This window comes from Grampus griseus (assembly GCF_964374135.1).
Source record: "Grampus griseus genome assembly, chromosome: 14".
NCBI classification, from domain to species: domain Eukaryota; kingdom Metazoa; phylum Chordata; class Mammalia; order Artiodactyla; family Delphinidae; genus Grampus; species Grampus griseus.
In genome coordinates this window covers 64876907-64897729 of record NC_139008.1, presented here as the reverse complement: position 1 = coordinate 64897729, position 20823 = coordinate 64876907, and the positions used below count along the sequence as shown (strand labels likewise).

At 47.6% G+C, this 20823-nt stretch overlaps 1 protein-coding gene across 1 annotated transcript in view; it reads left to right on the top strand.

The window, feature by feature from the left end:
* Positions 1 to 16957: 16957 nt before the first annotated feature.
* Positions 16958 to 20823, top strand: part of GSS (glutathione synthetase) — a 33021-nt gene continuing 29155 nt past the window's right edge. The window contains exons 1-2 of the mRNA XM_082671569.1: positions 16958 to 17023; positions 19731 to 19865. Of these exons, the coding sequence (XP_082527695.1) occupies positions 19737 to 19865 (129 nt within the window). The 5' untranslated portion in view covers positions 16958 to 17023; positions 19731 to 19736. The remainder of the gene's footprint in view (positions 17024 to 19730; positions 19866 to 20823) is intronic.

Genomic DNA, 20823 nt, shown 5'->3' with positions numbered 1-20823 from the left:
ACCCCTTTTATTGCCACCGTCAAGGTCAGCGGAGGAGAGCTATGTCAGCAATCTCCACGTGTCACAGCCCCCCCTGCCTGGCCACAGGACACAAAAGGCAAATTCCCTTTTATCTCCACCAGCACGGCCCCTGGGCTATTTTTACCTCCCATTGTCAGGGGATCACAAAGGCAGATAGAGACACTCACTCCACTCAGAGGTTGAGATTCAGACCGACAGGGGCAGGGACAAGGCAGGGAGAGATTTGGGAAGACTGAGGTGCTGGGAGAGAGAAACTGAGCCACAGGGAGTCTGATACACCCAGAAAAAGGTCCACACCCCCAGAAGTGGAGAGCAAGGAGACTCAGGGAGGGCGACCACAAAATGTACACTGGGACTATTTGGTCCAACCCTCTTTACACATCCAGAGAAACTGAGGCCCAGGGAAAGGAAAGCGCTAGCCAAACCTCACAGATAAACAGTGGCAGAGACCGACTCAAAAAGAGAAGCAGAGACACTAAGGCATCCCTCTCCAAGCACCTGGATGCTGTCTCTTCCCCACTTCCCCTCACCTCTATCCCTAGTTCTCTGAGGTCCCCTGGGGAAATTACACAAGAAGAAAACCAGACCTAGGACCATAGGCATAAAGGAATAATTTAGCTGAAGAGGAAGCAAATTGAGGAAATTTAGACCAATCAGGAGCCCCCTTCATAATGACATTTAAGATTCACAGGAAGCCAAGTTCCCACTCTTAGCCCCCTCCTGCACCCTACTCGCATCAGGGGTTCGGGGTGCTGACACTCAGTCTGCCTTCAGAACGTGTCAGGGCACTTCCAGGCTCTCCTTTTCTGTCACCCCATTCAGGCCCTGGTGACGCCACAGAATCTTGGAGTCAGAATATCAAAGGATCCTGGAACCTTCAACACTGGACACAAAGAGGTCCAGAGCCAGGATTCCAGCCAGACATTAGGCTGAGCTCACAAAGAGAAATCCTCTGCACCAACAGGTTACCAATTCCAAATATACAGACATATCTATATTCTATAGGAATAATTTCAAAGATACATTTTCAACCATAAATAGTTCAAAACAGGCAAAACTAACGAATGATGATAAAGTGAAAGAGTGGTCCTTTGAGGGAAATAACAACGAGAGGAGGCACAAGAGAAGCTTCTGGAATGCAGGAAACACTCTATATACTGAGCTGGGCTGTGGTTACACAGGTGTGTTCACTTTGTAAAACTAATCGTGCTATATGCTTAAGATGTATGCACTTCACAGTATGTATGTTACATGAAAACTTTGTTAAAAATGCATGGCCAAATTTGGCAATATCTATCAAAATTACAAATGCCCAGAACGTTTTAGTAATTAATCCTACAGATATTTCCCCATGTTACAAAATGATACAGGTGTCCTTTGGGTGGACAGTTAGATTGTTCTCTTTTTGCCATTACAATCAGGGCTGCGGTGAATATCCTTGTACAGTCTGATGAATTTTCACAAAGTAAACACACTCTGTTCAAGAACCCCAAATTACCAGCATCCCCATCAACCCTCTTTCAGTTATCACTCCCTCACCTACTATCCTGACTTCTAATATCACAGATGGTTTTGAAATTTATATGAATGGAGTCCTACATTATGTATTCCTTTCTTTTTTCTCTCCACATCATATTTGTGACAACATCATTCTGGTATTTTTTGTTTTGTTTTGTGGTACGCGGGCCTCTCACTGTTATGGCCTCCCCCGTCGCGGAGCACAGGCTCCGGACGCGCAGGCCCAGCGGCCATGGCTCATGGGCCCAGCCGCTCCGCGGCATGTGGGATCCTCCCGGACCGGGGCATGAACCCGCGTCCCCTGCATCGGCAGGCGGACTCTCAACCACTGCGCCACCAGGGAAGCCCCATCATTCTGTTTTAATTATCTTCACAGAACTTAGATTGTTTCTTCCCTGCCTCCACCTCCCACCCACACCCACACCCAGTAAAGGGCAAGAGCTTGGTCTAGGCCCCCAGCACCTAGCAGAGTAGATACACACAGTAGAAAGTCAATAAATATCTATGAAGTAAGAGAATGAAGCAAACTTGATTGATAGTTTAGATTACAGAGTTTTAATATCCATATGGGGTCAGAGGCTAAGGAGCTGGGCTTGAGCAATTTAGAAAGCCCAGAGGGTAGGGAAAACTCTGCTCCTGTTCAAAGATGCTCAGAAAGCAGGGCTTTGTGCCTAAGGCCCGAGCAATAGAACTGGCCTGGAGAATCAGAATCTCTAACAAGCCTAGCCTATACCAAATATAATGGGGGTCTGAATTCTAGAATTACCTGCTCAGTGTAGAAACCTGGGGCTGAAAAACCAACCCAAAGAAGTGGGTCTAGAACTGCCCTGTAAGTTCGCTTCTACTACACCGGACACTCCTTCCTGCTGAGATGAGCTCACAGACAAACATGACAAAGCAGTGAGGAAACCCAAGATGCACCTGAGAGATGCAACAAATGCTACAATCTGCAAGGACTTAAGGTACCAACTTTAAACACCCGAAGAGCCATGCTGGAACAGAGGGAGCCTGTGTGATTTGTGTGGCCCCAAGAGCAGAACAACAGTGCAGTTACAAGGAAGCAGAGTTTGAAGATACACACAAAAAAGGACTTTTTCACACTTGGAGCCAATCAGCAATGGAAGAGGCTGCCTTGGAAGAAAGTGAGCCTGCCAAAAGCAAGGAAGAATCAAGTAGAGTCTGCACAGGGCTTGAGGCTTTGGACTGGATGACCTCTGAGGTCTACTCCAACCTCAGGACTCCAGGATTCCAGGATTTTAGACCCTCTGGAAGCTTTGTTTCTTAACAACCACCCTCTCAACCCAACAAACCCACCCACTGCGTAGCCAGTATAGACAGTCCAAAGTCTTTCTTCTTGCCTTCTCTTCCCAATGTTATAAGTACAGAGACAAGACACATATGCTCCTCAGTTTTAGAATGCTGGGGTGTTAGAACCCAGGGTCATTAGAACTCTGCAGTGCTAGAATCCTGGCGCAAAAGACTTGAAGCAAATATGACAAAAGGTACAATGGTTTGTTATTATTTGTACTTCCCTGTATCTTTTACATTTGTCCCTCCTTTGGGGTTTTTTTGTTTGTTTGTTGTTGTTTTCTTTTTATTTTTTAAGATTCTTTTGATGTGGACCATTTTTAGAGTCTTTCATTGAATTTATTACAATATTGCTTCATTTTATGTCTTGGTTTTTTGTCTGAAAGGCATGTGGGATCTTAGCTCCCTCACCAGGGATCGAACCCACACCCCCTGCATTGGAAGGCAAAGTCTTAACCACTGGACCGCCAGGGAAGTCCCCTGTTGTTTTTTTAAATTAAAGACTCCTAGGGCATTAGGAATCAGGAGCATCAGGGCTGGAGGGCTGGAAGGGAAATCAGCTTAGCTAAGCACACCAAGACCCTGATTGGGACAGAGGGAAGCCCAGGCCAGACTCCAGGATCCCACTCCGAAGGCAAGCTCTCTACCCCTGCACACGAAAACTGGGAAAGGAGAAAGCAACTTCAGGCAGGACCAGCATGAGGGCAGCTGGGTCACCTGCAGCCTGGCCAGCAGTGTGTCCACCCTCCTGGGCTAGAGGGACTCTCCCTGGAAATCACTCAAAGAAACACCATCTTCAAGGGACTTAGGGTACTGACAGCCCCAGAAAAGGCTGTTTGGGAGGGCTGGACCTCAGGCTTTCTAGTCTGTATCTCCAGGCCCCCAGAGCCAGGTGGCCCTGAATAGGTCTACCACTGCCCTCAAAAACTGATATGCTGTCCACCAGGCCCCACTTACACCAGGGAACCTTGGGCCTGGCTAGGAAGAGAGTTGGAGGGGAGAAGCAGGAGTCAGGGAAGAGAGTAAAGTGGCCAGAGATAGAGATTGGAAGTCTTAGTATGTAGGGGGCGAAAGCCAAGCTGGGCACCAGGGTCTAGGTGTCCCCGATTCCTCTCCACCAAAGACCTCAGATCGGCAGTTGCCAAGAGTCCTGGAACCCACAGCTTAGTAGCAGCCAGACTGATTAGGCAAAGCCTGACAGGGGCATAGTATCTCTGGCGTCTCCTCTTCCAGCCCAAAATGCCAGTAGAGGAGCTGAGCATTGGAGAAAGCAAGGGCAGGCAGGTAGGCAGAGAGGATGTAATTTGGGAGCCACCCCAGCCCCAAATATATCTGCCAACAATGCACCCCAGTGCCTGGAAGTCCTTCTTTGGATAAAGACATTGAAGGACTCTGTGAAGGAGGGAGGGACACATGAATTCAATTCAACATGCATCTGACAGCTTCTCTTATGTGTCCAGGATGGGAACACAACACTCATTGTCCAGGAAAAAAAGTGATGCTCAAGGAGGATGTCAGAATGGAGGAGTTTGAAGGTTAAAAGATCGTGGCACGTGCTATGAAGGCACCACGCAAAGTAGTGCTGTGGAGGGTAACGGGGGTGTAACTCTATTCAGGTTAGTCAGAGAGGGCCTCTCTGAAGAGGTGACATTTAAGGCAAGATCTGAAGGATAAGAGGGAGCCGGTTAGGTGAAGAGCTGGGGGAAGGATATTCCAACCAGGAGGAACAGTAAATACAAAAGCCGTGAGGCAGAGCATAGCTTGGTGTGTCTGAGGCCCTGTCACAGTGCTAGTGCCGCTGGGGTAGGAAGGTGGGGAAAGTTTTGCAAGGTGACGTTTGACAGGTAGGCAGGGGCTGGGTCACCAGGACTCTTGGAGGACTTTATTCCAAGTGCGAAGGGGAGCTGTTAGGGCAGGAGAGTAAGTGGTGAAGGTTAATAATGATCACTCTGGCTGCCATGTAGAGAATGGACTGGAAAGAGCAAGAGATGCCACAGGCAGACCAGTGAGCAGGCTGTGGCCGTCCAGGGAGAGGCACTGAAGGTAGAGGACAGGGGACGGACAGCGTGAACCTGAACTCCAAGCCCAGAGCAGCCACACGGGCGTAAAGGGAGGTGAGGCTGGACGGAGCAGTTGGGACTGGATTGTGAAGGGCTTCAAAAGCCAGATTAGGATTTGGTTCTTTATCCTGCGGGAGTTGGGGAGCCATCAAAGGCATTTTTATTTTATTTTTTTCATCAAAGAGCTTGGAGCAAGGGCATTTGACAGTGTGTTCAGATTTATGTGTTCACAAGAGCCCCATGACAGCTGGTGTGGAGGATGGACTGCAGGGGCGAGACCGGGGCAGGAAGACTTAGGAGGCGGCTGCCATAAGGGTCTAAATGCGAGGTGGTGAGGCCCAAAGAGGGGCCTCCACCCTGGCACCCCGGGGGGGTGCCCCTGCTCGTCCAAGGCTTGTCCCCCTCCTGGGGCCGTGGGCAGCTGCAGAGGGCCCGAGTGGGCCCCGGCTCTCATGCTTCAAGCAGAAAATAGGATGAGTGCAGCCAAAAGGCATCAGGGCTGTTTATCCGGTGGAGAGACGCCTCAGCATGGATTTATGGCTGAAAGGTTACTGGGGGGAGGGGATGGGGGGACCAGCTGTCCCCCATCCTCACAAAGGGCAAACAAAGGAGGTGACTATGGCCTCCACTGCAGCAAGAGGGAGAGAGAGGTTAGACACATGAGGAATATGTCCTGACAGGCATCAGAGGATGAAAGGGCCCTTCAGGGGTCATGCAAACCAACTCTCTCATTGGGCAGCTGAGGAAACGGAGGCACAGAGGAAGAAGCAGGTCCATGCCCAAGGTCACATACTGAATTAAAGCTACAACTAGACACAGCAGCACAACGTCTTCCTTTCAAAGATCTCAGGAGTCTCCCAGAGCACTCCCCAAAGCATGTTCCTTCAACTGCCTCGGAAGGATCTGGGATGTGGCTCTCCCAGAAAGAAGTGTGCTTGTGTAGCCCTCCCAGAGCCCCAACCAGTCACTGGGTTTACGGCGTTTGGTGGGAGCCTCCTGTGTCTCTCAAGGGTCTTGGTCTTTCTGTGTTACCCTGTCTCTCTCTGCCCTCCGAGACTCTATTTCTTTGTCTTGGCCTCTGACTCAGTCTCTGTAGAGCTGAGCTAGGCTGGACCAATCTCCCACCCCCAGGGGGCCCTCACTGGTAAAGTACCCCCACGTAGACAACGCTTGGGCCCAGTGCCCAGGCTGGAACAGGTGACAGCAGCTGTGGATCTATCTATAGCTCCCTTGCCCTTCAATTGTTCCCAACATCAAACAATGGTTGGGCCCTGGATTAGAGGCACCCCCCAGCAGCCCTGCTGAAATGGATCCCGGGGGCAGGGGATGAGGCTTACGAGGGCCACACTGTGATCTCTCGTGTCTACTTCTGTCTGGATCTCCACGTTCCTACCTATAGCTCTGGGCTCTAAGGCCTTCCAGCTCAGAGGCTAAGTGAGTAAAGGACCAGTGGATAAGGGACAGGGTGTGTGTGAACAGCAGACGGTATACAGGCATATGAGTGACACGTGGGTTTCCCTCCTCCTACCTTGGTTGACAGACACTCATGGGCACTGGGATGCCAGTTCCATGAGGGCAGAGACCTAGTCTTTTTTATTCTTTGCTGCAGACCAGCCTGAGCCTGGCCATGGCACGTGTTCAATATATAGTACATCTCTGACCTTGGCCCTTAGGAAGAGCAAGGGTGTGCTGTGTAGTGGCATGACATAAGTGTGAGCAGCAGTACGGAGCAGTGATGAAGAATACGTTATCTAACGTCAGACTGCCTGAGACTGAATCCTGGCTCTGCCAATTACCAGCCATGAAATTGTGGAAAATCACTTAACCTCTTAACAATGGAGATTCGTACAAAGTACCCACCACATAGGATTCTGATGAGCACTATATGGGTTAAAACATCCGAAGTGCTTAGAACAGTGCCTGGCACATAGCAGAGACTCATGATGTAACGTGGGTTTCCCTCATATTATATTATTATTTACATTATTGTTGTTACTTTCAAGATATCTCATTAAATGAAAAAAGGGAGAAGCAGAGAGGAATAGATGGCTGGAGGCTAGGAAAGGGACAGACTGATATTTTTTCCTTGTGTATCCTTTTATACCTTTGAATTTTGAATCATGTCTATGTATTACCTATTTATTAAGTGTTTGCTAAATGAATAAAGGTCGCTTCCAACATATCGACCCTTGAAAAAGCAAGCCCCTACTCTGTGCCAGAGGGGAGGGCCTGGAGGAGGGCGGGTCCTCAGGGTGTGGGCTCAGTGCCCTCAGCCCTGGGTCTGACTCCCTGGGACACCCTCTGTCCTCCAACCCAAAGGTGGACAAGATGTATCCATGCGAAATCACCCCAGAGCAAATTGTAAGCCAGAAGGAAGGCTTCCCAGTTTCTAGGCCAAGCAGCAGGGGTGGAAGGGGCAGTGGAAAAAGGCTCCTGCCCTCTTCCCTGGCCCCAGCCCCCAACTCTTCAGCCCAAGCTATTCTTAGAACCCAGATAATGCCAGCAGTTGCTGCTGTTCATATCAGCTTCCAGAGCCACCGGGTCCTGAGAGGCTCAGTGCTGCCCCCACCCCCAGAACGCTGGCCTCTCTGCAAGGTATGGGCGTCCTGCTCGCTCCATCCACCGTATCCCGTAGGCCACTGCAGGTAGGTAAGAGGACTGGGTGGTGGGCCCCTCCAAGACTTCCCTTGCCAGGCAGCCGAGTGGAAATAGGAAGGGCTAAAGGACACCCTAGGGCATGGGCTGACCCCTGGAGGTCACCATCCAGATAGTCTGACCCGGCCTCAGCCTCCAAACTATGCTCAGAATATGAATGAAAGGACTGGGGGCTCCAGACACGGGTTAGCCTGGGGAGCTGGGGTGGGGGAGAGTGGAAACAGCAGCAGGAGGAAAGCCTGGGAGGGTCAGTGTATAGGGGAGGGAGGACGCTAAAAAAAGGAGGAAGAGATGGCAGAAGAGGGTCTGCTAGCTCTGGCTCCAGAGTCAGACTGTCCAGCTCTGCCCCTCACTTGCTGTGTGACCTTGACCTTTTCCTGTTGGAGCTTCAATTTCCGTCATAAAATGAGCATAACCTTATTCCATTGGGTTGTTAAGCAGAGTCAAGGAAATAATGTATGTAAAGAGCTTAGCCTGTGCCTGATACCTACAAGCCCTATGTAAATGTCTGACGACATTACCGTTGACTGTTTGAGCAGGCAATGGTTCTTTTTTAGCTTTGCACCTGCAGGGACTAGGCTGGGCACATGTTAGGACTGCCTCTTTGAGTCCTTGCTCTGCCATTTACAAGCTAAGTGACCGTGAGTTAGTTACTTAACCTCTCTGAGCCTTGGGTCCTTCGTTGCAAAATGGATATACGAAGAGTACCTGCCTCATGATGTTGCTCAGAGATATAAATGAACCAGAGTGCTTAGCCCATGGTAAGAGATCAACAGTGTGAACACGCCAGCCCTGTGGTGATGTGTATGTTGGGGCAGTCTGGAGAGGAGGCCTTGGGTCTGCCACTCTGGGGATGGAATTTGAGGTAGTGCCCAGGGCAGCCAACATTCTGGAAGAGACATCCTTGTGGGCATACGTGGGAGGAAAGTCCCAGGGTCTTAAAAGACCACAGCCACCCCACTGCCAAAATCCTGTGCCAAAACCTTGGCCCTGCCTGGGGTCTCAGGATCAAGACAGGCTTGTCCCAGCCTCTGTCAGAGTCCCGTTTTGTTGAGTTCAACAAACACTCTCTGATGCCACCCAGATTGGGACTGGTTGTAGGCTTGCACGCCTGTGCTCCGCAACAAGAGAGGTCACCACAACGAGAAGCCCACGCACCACAACAGAAGAGTAGCCCCCGCTCGCCGCAGCTAGAGAAAGCCTGCGCACCGCAATGAAGACCCAAAGCAGCCAAAAATAACTAAATAAAATAAATTTATAACAACAAAAGAAATTGTAAACTGGAATCACCCTATATTAAAAAAAAAAAAGAACCATCTTCCCCAGGGGCCTCTCACTCTGCTCCCTGCTGCCTTCTCCATGCCAGGCCCAGTGGATATTGCGACTTGCGTTTCTCACCTACCCAAGCCTGGGCAAGCTTCTCCTTTCTTTGCTGCCCTGGGTTTAGCTGAGCCAGGCTAACAATACAGCACAGTGCTTAAGAGTTCTGGAGTCAGACTGCCTGGGTACAAACCTTCAGTTACTCTGCCCCTTTGATCCTCTGTTCCTCATCTATAAAGCAGGAATAATAACAGCACCTACACCACAGGGAATTAAATAATACCTATAAAAAGAAAAAGGTACAATGCCTCGCATGTGTTCAATACACAATCCTTACTATTATTTTTCTTATTATCATTATCATCATCCCCAAACTCAGTGAATAAATAAGGGAAATACAGGGACTTCCCTGGCGGTCCAGTGGTTAAGATTCTGAGCTTCCACTGAAGGGGGCACATGTCTGATCCCTGGTCAGGGAACAAAGATCCCGCATGCCGTGAGGTGCAGCCAAAAAATAATAAAAATTAAAAACAAACAAAACAAAAAACCAAGGGAAATACATCCCACCAATACAGAGACCATGAGAAGGTCCTCAAGAAAGGGTCATTCCTAAGACCGTGGGACCCCATTCTCATTATTACACAATTCCCTTCTGGCTTCTCTCTAGCTCCCTCCCTTCTTGGTGAAAGTGTGGGGAGATGGAAGGGCAAGACTATAGCCTCTCCCTGGGGTAAGGCTCCCATTGCTGGTTTCAAGGTGACAACTGCCTTTCCCCATATATATAGAGTTGTTGGTCTCACCCAGTGCTTCCTAGCTCCAGGGTCTCCCTACAAACAGCTGGCAGTCTAGGCCCAGAGCCCTGCCATCCTCTAGCCACAGGAAGAATAGAGGGTCATCTCCTCATCAAAGAGCTGAATCCATTCTACTTTCATGCCATCCACCCACCCATGCAAATACTTACTGAAAAATAAACTTTGCTATTAATCTGGGAAATCCTAATGAGATATCATTTCACACCCACTAGCCTGGCACAATCAAAAAAGCCCAACAATACTGAGTCTTGGTGAGGATGCCGAATAAGGGCAATTCTAATACATTGCTGGCAGGAGTGCAAATTTGTAAAACCACTTATGAGAGTAATTTTGTATTATCTAGTAAATCTGAATATGCCCATGACCTTCAACATACTGCACGAGGAGGCACATATTAGACTGTTTACCCTTTGTAACAGCAAAATAGTAGAGACAACCCCAAAGGATCATTCATAGGAGAAAAGGTAAATGAAATGTGGTATTTTTATGCAATGAAACCTATAGAGCAGTGAAAACAAATGAACTAGTGACTCGTATCAACATGGATGAATCTCCCAGCATAAGGCTGAATGAGAAAATCAAGCTGCACAAGAACACACGTTACCATGTAAAGTCCCCCAAACAGGAAAAACAGTATCATATATTTTTTTAGAAACATACCCCTAGTAAAAGGACTAAAAATGCATACGACCTACCTCGTACCATGAATCAAAGACCTAAATGTAACAGCAAAACCCATAAATCTCACAGAATACAGGTGTGAGTCTTCATGATTTGGGATTAGGCAATGGTTTCGTAGATATGACACTCTAAACATAAGCAACCTAAGAAAAAAAATAGATGAATTAGATTACATAAAAATTAAAAACGTTTGTGCTTCAAAGGACACTATCAAGGGGTGGGATAGGGAGGGTGGGAGGGAGACGCAAGAGAGAGGGGACATGGGCATGTATGTATACATATAGCTGATTCACTTTGTTATACAGCGGCAACTAACACAACAATGTAAAGCAATTATACTCCAATAAAGATATTTTAAAACACCCCAATTTCTTCAATATAAAGAGGCTGCATAAAATATATAGAAATTTACCAAAAAAAAAAAAAAGACAACATCAAGAAACTGAAAAGAAAACCCACAGAATGGGAGAAAATATTTGCAAATCATATATCTGATAAGGGTCTGGTATCCAGAATATATAAAGAATTCTTAAAACTCAATAATATTTTTGCCCTTAAAATGGGTAAAAGGTTTTAATAGACATTTCCCCAAAGGATATATACAAATGGCCAATAAGCACACGAAAACACGCTCAAATCATTAGTCATTAGGGAAATGCAAATTGAAACCATAATGAGATACCACTTCACACCCATTAGGATGGTCATAATCAAAGAGATAAGTGTTGGTGAAGATGTAAAAATTGAAACTCTCATACATTGCTGGTGGGAATGGAAAACAGTGCAGCCACTTTAGAAAACAGTCTGGCAGTTCCTCAAAAAGTTAAACATAGAGTTACCATATGACCCAGCAAGTCCACTTATATAACCAAGAGAATTGAAAACATATATCCACACAAAAACTTGTTCATAGCAGCATTATTTATAGCAAAAAGCAGAAACAACCCAAATGTCCACCAAGTGATGGATAAACAAAATGTGCTGTATTCACACAATGGAATACCACACCATAAAAAGGAATGAAATATTGATTCATACTACAACATGGATGAACCTTGAAAACATTGTGGTAAGTGAAAGAAGCCAGACACAAAAGACCACATACAGGATTCCATTTATAGTAAATGTCCAGAATGGGCAAATCCATAGAGACAGAAAGCAGATTAGTGATTGCCAGGGCTGGAGACAGGGAGGAATGGGGGAGTGACTGATAAGGAGTATGGGGTTCCTTTTGGGGGTGAAAATGTTCTAGAATTAGATAGTGGTGATGGTTGCACAATCTTGTGAACACACTAAAAGCCACTAAACTGTACACTTAAGCAGGTTGAATTTTATGGTATATGAATAAAAAAATGGCATAGGGGCTTCCCTGGTGGCGCAGTGGTTGAGAGTCCACCTGCCGATGCAGGGGACGCGGGTTCATGCCCCGGTCTGGGAAGATCCCACATGCCGCGGAGTGGCTGGGCCCGTGAGCCATAGCCGCTGAGCCTGCACGTCCAGAGCCTGTGCTCCACAATGGGAGAGGCCACAACAGTGAGAGGCCCGCATACCACAAAAAAAAAGAAAAAAAAATGGCGTAGAATAATAAACACCAAATTCAGGAGACTCTTTAACTTCAGCAGGGGTTGGGGAGGTGCAGTTGTAGAGGGGCACACAGGGGGCCTTCAGCTATATTAGCAGTTTTTATTTCACAAGTGGGGTGGTGGGTATATGGTTGTCTGTTATACTAACATTTATACTTTTCTCAATGTTTTTATAATAAATAAAATTTAAAAGCATTTACTGAGTGTCAAGTAGGACCAGGCACTGGGCTACTTGGGTGGTATAATGGTGAGTAAAAGTGGATTTCACCCTTCCCAAAAGGTAGATAAAGATAAGTAGTGGGACTTCCCTGGTGGTCCAGTGGTTAAGAAGCTGTCTTGAGGGTTTCCCTGGTGGCGCAGTGGTTAAGAATCTGCCTGCCAATGCAGGGAACACAGGTTCGAGCCCTGGTCCAGGAAGATCCCACATGCCACGGAGCAGCTAAGCCCATGCGCCACAACTACTGAGCCTGCACTCTAGAGCCCACGAGCCACAGCTACTGAGCCCACGCGCCACAACTACTGAAGCCCACGTGCCTAGAGCCCATGCTCCACAACAAGAGAAGACACCACAATGAGAAGCCCGCGCACCGCAACGAAGACCCAACACAGCCAAAAATAAATTAATTAATTAAAAAAAAATCTGTCTTGCAATGCAGGGGATGCCAGTTCGATCCCTGGTCAGGGAACTAAGATCCCACATGCCACAGAGCAACTAAGCCCTCGTGCTGCAAATACTGAGCCCACGTGCCACAACTACAGAGCCCATTCCCTCTGGAGCCCGCAAGCCACAACTAGAGAGCCTGTGCACCACAACTAGTGAGCCCACACGCTCTGGAGCTCCCGAGCCACAACTAGAAAGAAGCCCGTGCACCACAACGAACAGCCCGAGCACTGCAATGAAAGATCCCGTGTGCCGCAACTAAGACCCAATGCAGCCAATAAATAAATAAATAAATATTTTTTTTTAAAAAACAATGGATAAGTAGTAAGTGGAAAAGAGGGGCTATAAGTAAGTCATCACTCCTTTCTGGGCTCCTGTTTCCTCATGGATGAAATGAGAGCTGGACTAGAAGCTTGTTGATAGAAAGTCTCTGAGGATCCTGGGTGCTGAGGAGTGTATCCCCTTTATCAGCTCACAGCTTCAAGAATTCATCATGCACGATGAGCACACAAGCCCTAGAGTCAGTCCTGGTGCCATCAATCACCCCAAGTGGGCCTAAGGTAAAGCCCAACTGAGTCTGTTTCTTCTCAGTAAAATAGAGACAGTAACTTCTCCCTCCCAGGATTACTGGGGCATGTAAATGAGATAACACATGTAAAGTGTCCGGGACAGGCCTGGCACACAGTAAATCCTCAACACATGGAAGAGCCCTCCCTTTGATTCCAAAGGCATTTCCTGAGCAGCATGGCTGGGCCAGGCCTGTGGTAGGTAGGGGCTGGAAGACACAGGATTTCCACTCTGAACGGCCAAGCAGTGGCCCCCAGTCAGGCGTGGAGACAGCCTCATAATTCCAGGCAGAGTGATGTCATTGCTAAAAAGAGACAGCAGCCACGTGCACAAATGCAGACCTCCGTGCAATGCAGACCCTGGGACGACACAGATGTCCCAGTCAAGAGGCCCAGTCTAGGCTTGGCCAGAGGCCCTTACAGGGGGAAAGGCAACATACAAAGAGATTGACCTCCATTCACACTGCAGTGCAGCCCTCCTTGCCTTTTCCTTAAACTAATTTAGACTCAAATGTTCCCACAAACCCAACAGAGTTTGCAGTGGATTCAGAAGTCAGCTTTGGGAAGCCTGAGCTCGTGGCACATCCCAAGGTACGTGTGTAAGTGCACAATGGCTAAGAGTGTAAAGCTGCATGATCTTCGGCAAGTCAGGGCATTTCTTCAAGCCTCCAAGTCCCCAGCTGTAAAATGGACATGATAACAGTACTCACCTCATAGGTTTGTGGTGAAAGTGAGATAACAACTGTAAAGCCAGCAGCCAAGTACCCGGCACTTAACGAGCAGATCAAATAAAGATTAGTCATTGTTAGAAAAAAAACAGATTCCATTTTGAAAGTGAGGGAAGTGGGATTCAGAGAGGTGAGAAGTCTTGCCCATAGTCACACTGATAGTTTGTGGAGTCAGGATTTGAACTCAGGTTGGAGACATGAAAGGCTCAAGACATCATAAACTCGCTCTGCTCCAAAATCTTCAGCAGGTTCCCTGATGTCCACTAAAGGGAATCTATCCTTGCCATGGAGGGAGGAACCAGCAAAGGCTTGAGGCCAGAAGGACCTCGGGCAAGTTCCCTAATCCTGGGTTCCTTGATCTGGGATCCCTGAGTAGGCCTGAAGAGGTCTCTGAATTCCTCCACATGGTCTGCTAAAAGTTTGCGTCTAATGAAGATTCTCAAAGGAGCCTATGGCCTCAAAAGTAACAAACGACTGACTTGACCTCACTTCCCATGTTTTCTTATCACCCAATGGAGATACAGTACCCACCTGGAAAGGCTGTGAGGGGATCAAATGAGATAGTTTATGAGAAGCACCTGAAACATCCCAAGCTTTCACTTAATGTTGGTTTCCTTCCCTTCCTCCCTCCCCAGCTTATTTCCATCAGTCGGCAAATATTATTGAGTATCTACTATTCCAGGTGCTAGGGGTAAAGTGGTGACCAAGACAGATATTGCCCCTGTTTTCATGGAGCTCACATTCTAGTGGAGGGAAACACATAAAATTAATAATTTCAGATACTAGTAAGTGCTATGTAGAAAATACACAGGAAAATGTGACACAGGCTGATCAGGTGGGGATGTCATCTGAGAAGGAAACATCTGAATGACAAGAAGGAGCCACTTACGCCAAGATTTAGAAGAAAAGCATCTGAGCAGAGGGAGCAAGAAAGGCAAAGACTTGCTGGAAACATCTTTGGCCAAGAGCCCCTCACTTCCAGTCCCACCACAAACTGGATCCCCTTGAACAAGTCACATAACTTCTGAGGCTCAACTGCCACATCTACAAAATGGGAATGAAAATACCTTACCTGCCACAATGTGAGAGGACACAACCAAAGGGGTGTTAAGGTCTGGGATCCTCCCCAAATCTCACAAATAGGCACATGATACACGTCATTTGGCACCCATCTTGGAAGAGGAGAACCTGCACAGAGAACCCTGGGTCATGATTTTTTAATTTCATGCTGCCCTAGAAATAGCTTCCTTTGTTCCTTGTTAGCCCGGTGGACTTTTTCTGGCACCTGGGGCCTATTATAGTAACTGCTGCTTCAGACTCTCCCTTAGGTACAAAAGCAGACAAAAGAGGGACATCATGAAATCACAGTTGTGGCAATAAACAGACCACCTATCCCTTCCTTCCCACCAACAAGATTGGAAAGCTCAGTCTGTCCTGTAGGTAATGTACATACTTTATTATTTTTTAAATATTTATGTATTTATTTATTTTGGCTGCACTGGATCTTAGTTGCAGCACATGGGATCTTCGTTGTGGCATGTGGGCTTCTTAGTTGAGGCATGCATGCAGGAGGATCTAGTTCCCCAACCAGGGATCCAGCCTGGTTCGCCTGCATTGGGAGCAAGCAGTCTTACCCACTGGACCACCAGGGAAGTCCCACATACTTTATTTAAGGAGTTGGAAACATCCTGTACCCTGGATTGGGCCGCTGATTTATAATCAGTCGGAGTTCTCTCTCCTAAATATCTCTTTAATCTGTCCCCTTCTCTCCATCTTCTCGGCCCTGCCTCATCATCTCACACCTTAACTACCTCTGAGATCTCTCTCTGGCCTTGGTCTCCCCACTTACAAACCATTTGCCATGCTGTAACCAGAACCTAACACACCATGTTTCCCTCTTCCTTAATATCCTTAGACAACTCATTGGACAAACGCTAAACTTCTTAACCTAGCATCCAAGGCTCCCTCCCCAAGACTGAGCTCCTAAAAGCCTGCTCCAACCCCCAGACCCTCCTCAGTATCTACACCAAACTCCTCATTGTCTCTAAAACAAGACTAGCCACATTCAGGATTATTTGCCTTTGCTGTTTCTGCTCCTGCTACTTGGTACACTAGCCCCTTTCCTGCCTCTAACCTCCACCCCTACTTCCTTCACTGTTTACACACGCTTACCTGTCCTTCAAGACCCCAAAAGCCTTCCGTACTTCCCCAGAAAAACAGTTTACCTGTCTACCTTTTTAATCAGAGGTGAAAGCCGGGGCTCTGTCTTATTCATGGTTAATTCCCCAGAGCCCAGACTGATAAATTCAGTTTAATTAAAATTCATATCAGGTGCTTCAGACTGAGAAGAATCCTATCACAATCCAGAAAGAAGGCACAGTTAAAGAACTGGGGAGCTGCCAAGGGGTGAGATGGAGGTAGGGATAAAAAAAACCTGCATTAAAAAAAAAAAACTGCACCAGATCCTGATGCGAGTGATATTGGACATTTTGTGAAACACTGGATCACCCTCAAACGTTCCTAACTTTAAAACTGCTGGAAAAATGAAATTACTTTCCTTTTGCCATTAAGGCTTTTCCTGCAGCTGTCCCAGGGTTGGAGAAATCAGGTGTTCTTTTCTGGGACCCAGCTGGGTTCCAACACTGGTTCAGCCTTTAACGTGTTATGGGACCCTGCGCTGGGCTCTGTCTCTGTCTCTGGGCCTCTATTACCACACCCACTACCACCAACTGTGTGTCCCCAAGGTAGTGACTGTCCCATTCTGAGTATCAGTTTCCCCATCTTGCGTCGGAAGTCAGCAGTTGCGACGCCCTACGAGCTTTAGCTTTTCAAACCCGTAGCTCCCGGCGGCCCCAACACGACTCCTCCCTTTCTTCCCAAGGTGCTGTTCCAAAGCTGTCCTCACACGGACCGCCCCTTCCCAGCCACCGTCCAGCTCCGCTGCTCTTTAAGCCCTGCCTGGGGTGGGGTGGGGGGGCGGATTGTGGGTGGGGTGGTGGTGGTGGGAGGGGACGCGCAAGCGCGTTGGATCACATCGAGGCCCCGCCCCCTGAAGCTCCGGTGAAGGCGCGAGGGGGCCTGAGTACAGAGAGCGGCAGGACGACGAACGAGTAGGTTGGGGCACGGCAACGGCGGCCGGCAAGGGTCACGTTTCTTCGGGAGGAAGGCCATGAGGGAGGGGTCTGTCAGCGATTGGAGCCCCGGAGACCAGGAGATGTCGCAGCTCATACCCATGGCAGGGACCTAGGAGCTGGTGTCCAGTGAGGGGGTGGGGTTGGTGCTTCTCGATTGCAGATTTCCTAGATCTCCTGACTCCAGATTGTGCTGGTGTCGGGCGCTCGGTGCCGGTGAGACTAGAGCCGGAGTTTTTTTTTTTTTAAACAACAAAAGTGGAAGCGATTAGAACCAAACTTTGCCTCTGGTGGGAGCGAGCGGGCCGTGAGGTGGGGCAGGCCTGGGCAGGAGACCGTGTTGTTGCCCCGGGCCTCACGCAGGCATTGGCCTCGCGCTTGGCTTTTAAGTCCGACCGGGGTTTTCTTGTGGGCGTGTTAAGGCTTTTGGTGATCTGGCTCCAGTATGTCATTCATTCATCATTCTTTCATTTAACATTCATTGAATACTGTAGTAGGCGCTGGAGCTAGAGAAGTGATCAAGACACACTATTCCCAATGATACAGGGGAAATTAATGGGTCGTAGAAAAAAGCCCTGGGCGGGGAACAGGGACGGCTTCTGAAACTAAGTCGTGAGCGGTGGGGATTGTCCCAAAGAGAGACGACAGCAAATGCCAAGGCCTGGAAGCGGGAGACTAGCCGGTGTGTCCTGAAGATACATCACTCCGAATCTGTTTCGTGCCTAGGGAAGAGATGGTGGTAGTCGGAACCACGCCTCCTAACGGTGAAGGTGGAAAGAAATTAAGGAATTTAGAGTATTGTATACTGAGATAGAATCCACAGGATTTGGGGAGAATGGGGTGTAGGAAAGACGTATGTACAAGGCTTGGGTGCCTGGGTCGGGTTCATCAAGAGTAGGAGCAGATTTATGGGGAGACAACAACACATTCTATTCTGGTTCTATGGAGACGCTCAGTAAGCAGTTGGATATTCTCCGTTGAAGGTCAGGAAAAGCACTGCAGTGAAGTTATAGATTCGAGTGTCATCAGCAAAACAGAAATAAAGCCACAAGAAGGATTGAGACTGTAGAATGAGAAAAACAAAGGGCCCAATTAGCACTTCTCATAGCAATTATTTTTGTCTTATCTTTCTCTGCGTCCTCAGTCAGGGTCCTGGCATTAGATGCCAATCAGTAAAAACCCAACAGCTGGTGGAGATAATAGAATCCCAGAGTTGTGAAGAGATGGGGGCCAATGGAGGGTTCCATTGCTCTAATGTCAGAGTCACAGCTTCTAGTCTTGGCTCTGCCACCAGGCTGCTGGTTGACCTCTGACAAGTCTTCTACCTGTAAAGTAGGTACAGCCAAAAAAGAAGCTCCCATGTATAGAGCTTCAAACACTGCTAAGGAACTACACACAGGTTTTTTTTTTTTTCATTTAATCCACATGGTGACCTTATTTATAAAGGAAGTAATTATTATGGATTCAAACCCAGGTCTGACTGACCTCAGAGCTTTGTTCTCTACTATGACTGCCCTTATCTATGTCTCACCTGACAGGGTTGTTGTCAGGACCCTCTTGAAATCACATGCTCATTCTTTCAAAACATTGTGCTGAGGCCGACAGACTATCATTATTGGTCTAGCACCAGTTCTGTCATGGGGAGTGGGGGATGGAGCTGAATGTGATGGAGGTTACTTGTCATTCTCCAGCTCTCTTCCTGGGACCACTGAGCTGGGCAGCCATGTTCTAATGACTGGTGTTTCCAGATTTTTATCCAGATTTTCTTACACCCCTGGGGCCTACTGCAAAATCAGTGAGTGTCAAAGTGTGAGTTGGTTCACCCTGTGTGTCTCTGGCAGCCAGTTGGACTCCTCCTATTACATTGGGCACTTGGGTTTCAATTATTTCTATCCTGCTAATATGATTTCTCAAGAATATTTTCTGTCTTTTGGTTCTATGATGATAGATGTCCATACAAGGAATGTAATCATTTCCTGCTAGTGAGTTTGCCTCTGGTTAGTATGAGGGAGGAGTTCACCTTATTTGCATTTAATAGTATTCCACAAAGAGCTCCTTTCCCCCACTCCCACATAATTTATTTGAAACCTGCTGACATGGGTTGTTGGAGCTAGAAGGGAAATTAATAATATATTGCAGCAGTTCCCGTCCCAGGAAAATTTATTAAAAATACAGAGCTTCAGCCCTTCCCTCCCCTCAGACCTCTTGAATCAGAATCTCTAGTAGGGCCCAGGAATCTGTATTCTTTTCCAAGCTCTCCAGAATATTCAGCCGGTTTGGAAACCATGGTCTACCCCAGACCCCTTGTTTCACAGGTAGAGAACCTGCAGCTCTGGGAGGAGAAAGAACTTGCCACGATCACATATGTTATTAGCGCCTCTTTCTCCAATGGAAAGCATTGGGCTGGGAGTCCAGAGACCCGAGTTCAAGTCCAGGTTTTACTAGTCATTACCTTGGGCAAGTCATTTCATCTCTCTGAGCCTCCGCTTCCTTACTGTGAGAATAAGGTCATCATTGGATTAGGACTCAAAAGAAGGAGTGTCAGTGGAAATGCTTTGTCAAGCTTTCCATTTTGTGCTCATGGAAATTGTTAAGAACTGCCAGCCAGTGTTCGCTCCCCCGTACCACACTGCCAGTTGCAGGGCCCCAGGCCATCTGTCAGCCCTTCTCTCTCCTTCTGTTGCAGGTCGGGATGGCCACCGGCTGGGGGAGCCTCTTGCAGGATGAACAGCAGCTGGAGGAGCTAGCAAGGCAGGCTGTGGACCGGGCCCTGGCGGAGGGAGTGTTGCTGAGGACCTCACAAGAGCCCAGCTCCTCGGATGTAAGCCCCTGACCCCTCCTCACAGCACTGACCACGCTGCTTGGGTCCTACTAGGCCCCTGCCAGGCTGGAGGGAGCTCCTTTGGATTATCTTTTTTTTCAATAACTAAAATTGATCTCTAGAAGTATGTAAAGTTAAAAAGCACCATGCTAGAGTAATCAAATTTAAGTCTGGGGCTTGACGTGTGACTTAGGCAAGTTACATAGCCTCTCTCAGCTACAGTTTCTTCAAATATAAAAAGGAATAATAATGGGAACTACCTCATGGAGTTGGTAAGAGAATTAGAAGGTAATTCATGTGAAGCACCTTGCCCAGTAAACTTATTTTTTAAGGGCCCCTAGTCACCCTGCCTTCCCTGTAATTAGTTTGTGGTATATCCTTCCAGGTCTTTCTCTGTGCATTTACATACATATATATGTATATAAAGAAATATAGTTGACCCTTGAACAGTGCTGTGGTTAGGGGTGCCAGCCTTCTGCGCAGTTGAGAATCTGCATATAACTTATAGTTGGCCCTCCATATGTGCGGTTCCTCTGTATCAGAGGTTCAGCATCCACGGATTCAACCAACCTCAGATTGCGTAGTACTGTAGTATCCACGATTGAAAAACATCTGCGTATAAGTGGACTCGTGCAGTTCAAACCCATGTTGTTCAAGGGTCAACTGTATATAGTTTTTAAAAGACAAATTGGATGATATATATTATGCTGTGATATATTTTTGTTTTCTTTTCATTTAACAATCTGTCTTGAACTCTTTCCAACTCCCTCCATAAAGGTCAGCTTCATTCTGATGCATAGGATTCCAAGTGTGAATGGATCACAGTTTAGCTTTCCTCTACTGATGGCTATTCTGGTAATTTCTAACGTTTTATGACTACAAATAGCCCTACAGGGAACGTCCACGTACATGCCTGTTTGGGCACCTGTATGTTTCTCTAGGGTTGATACATAAAAGT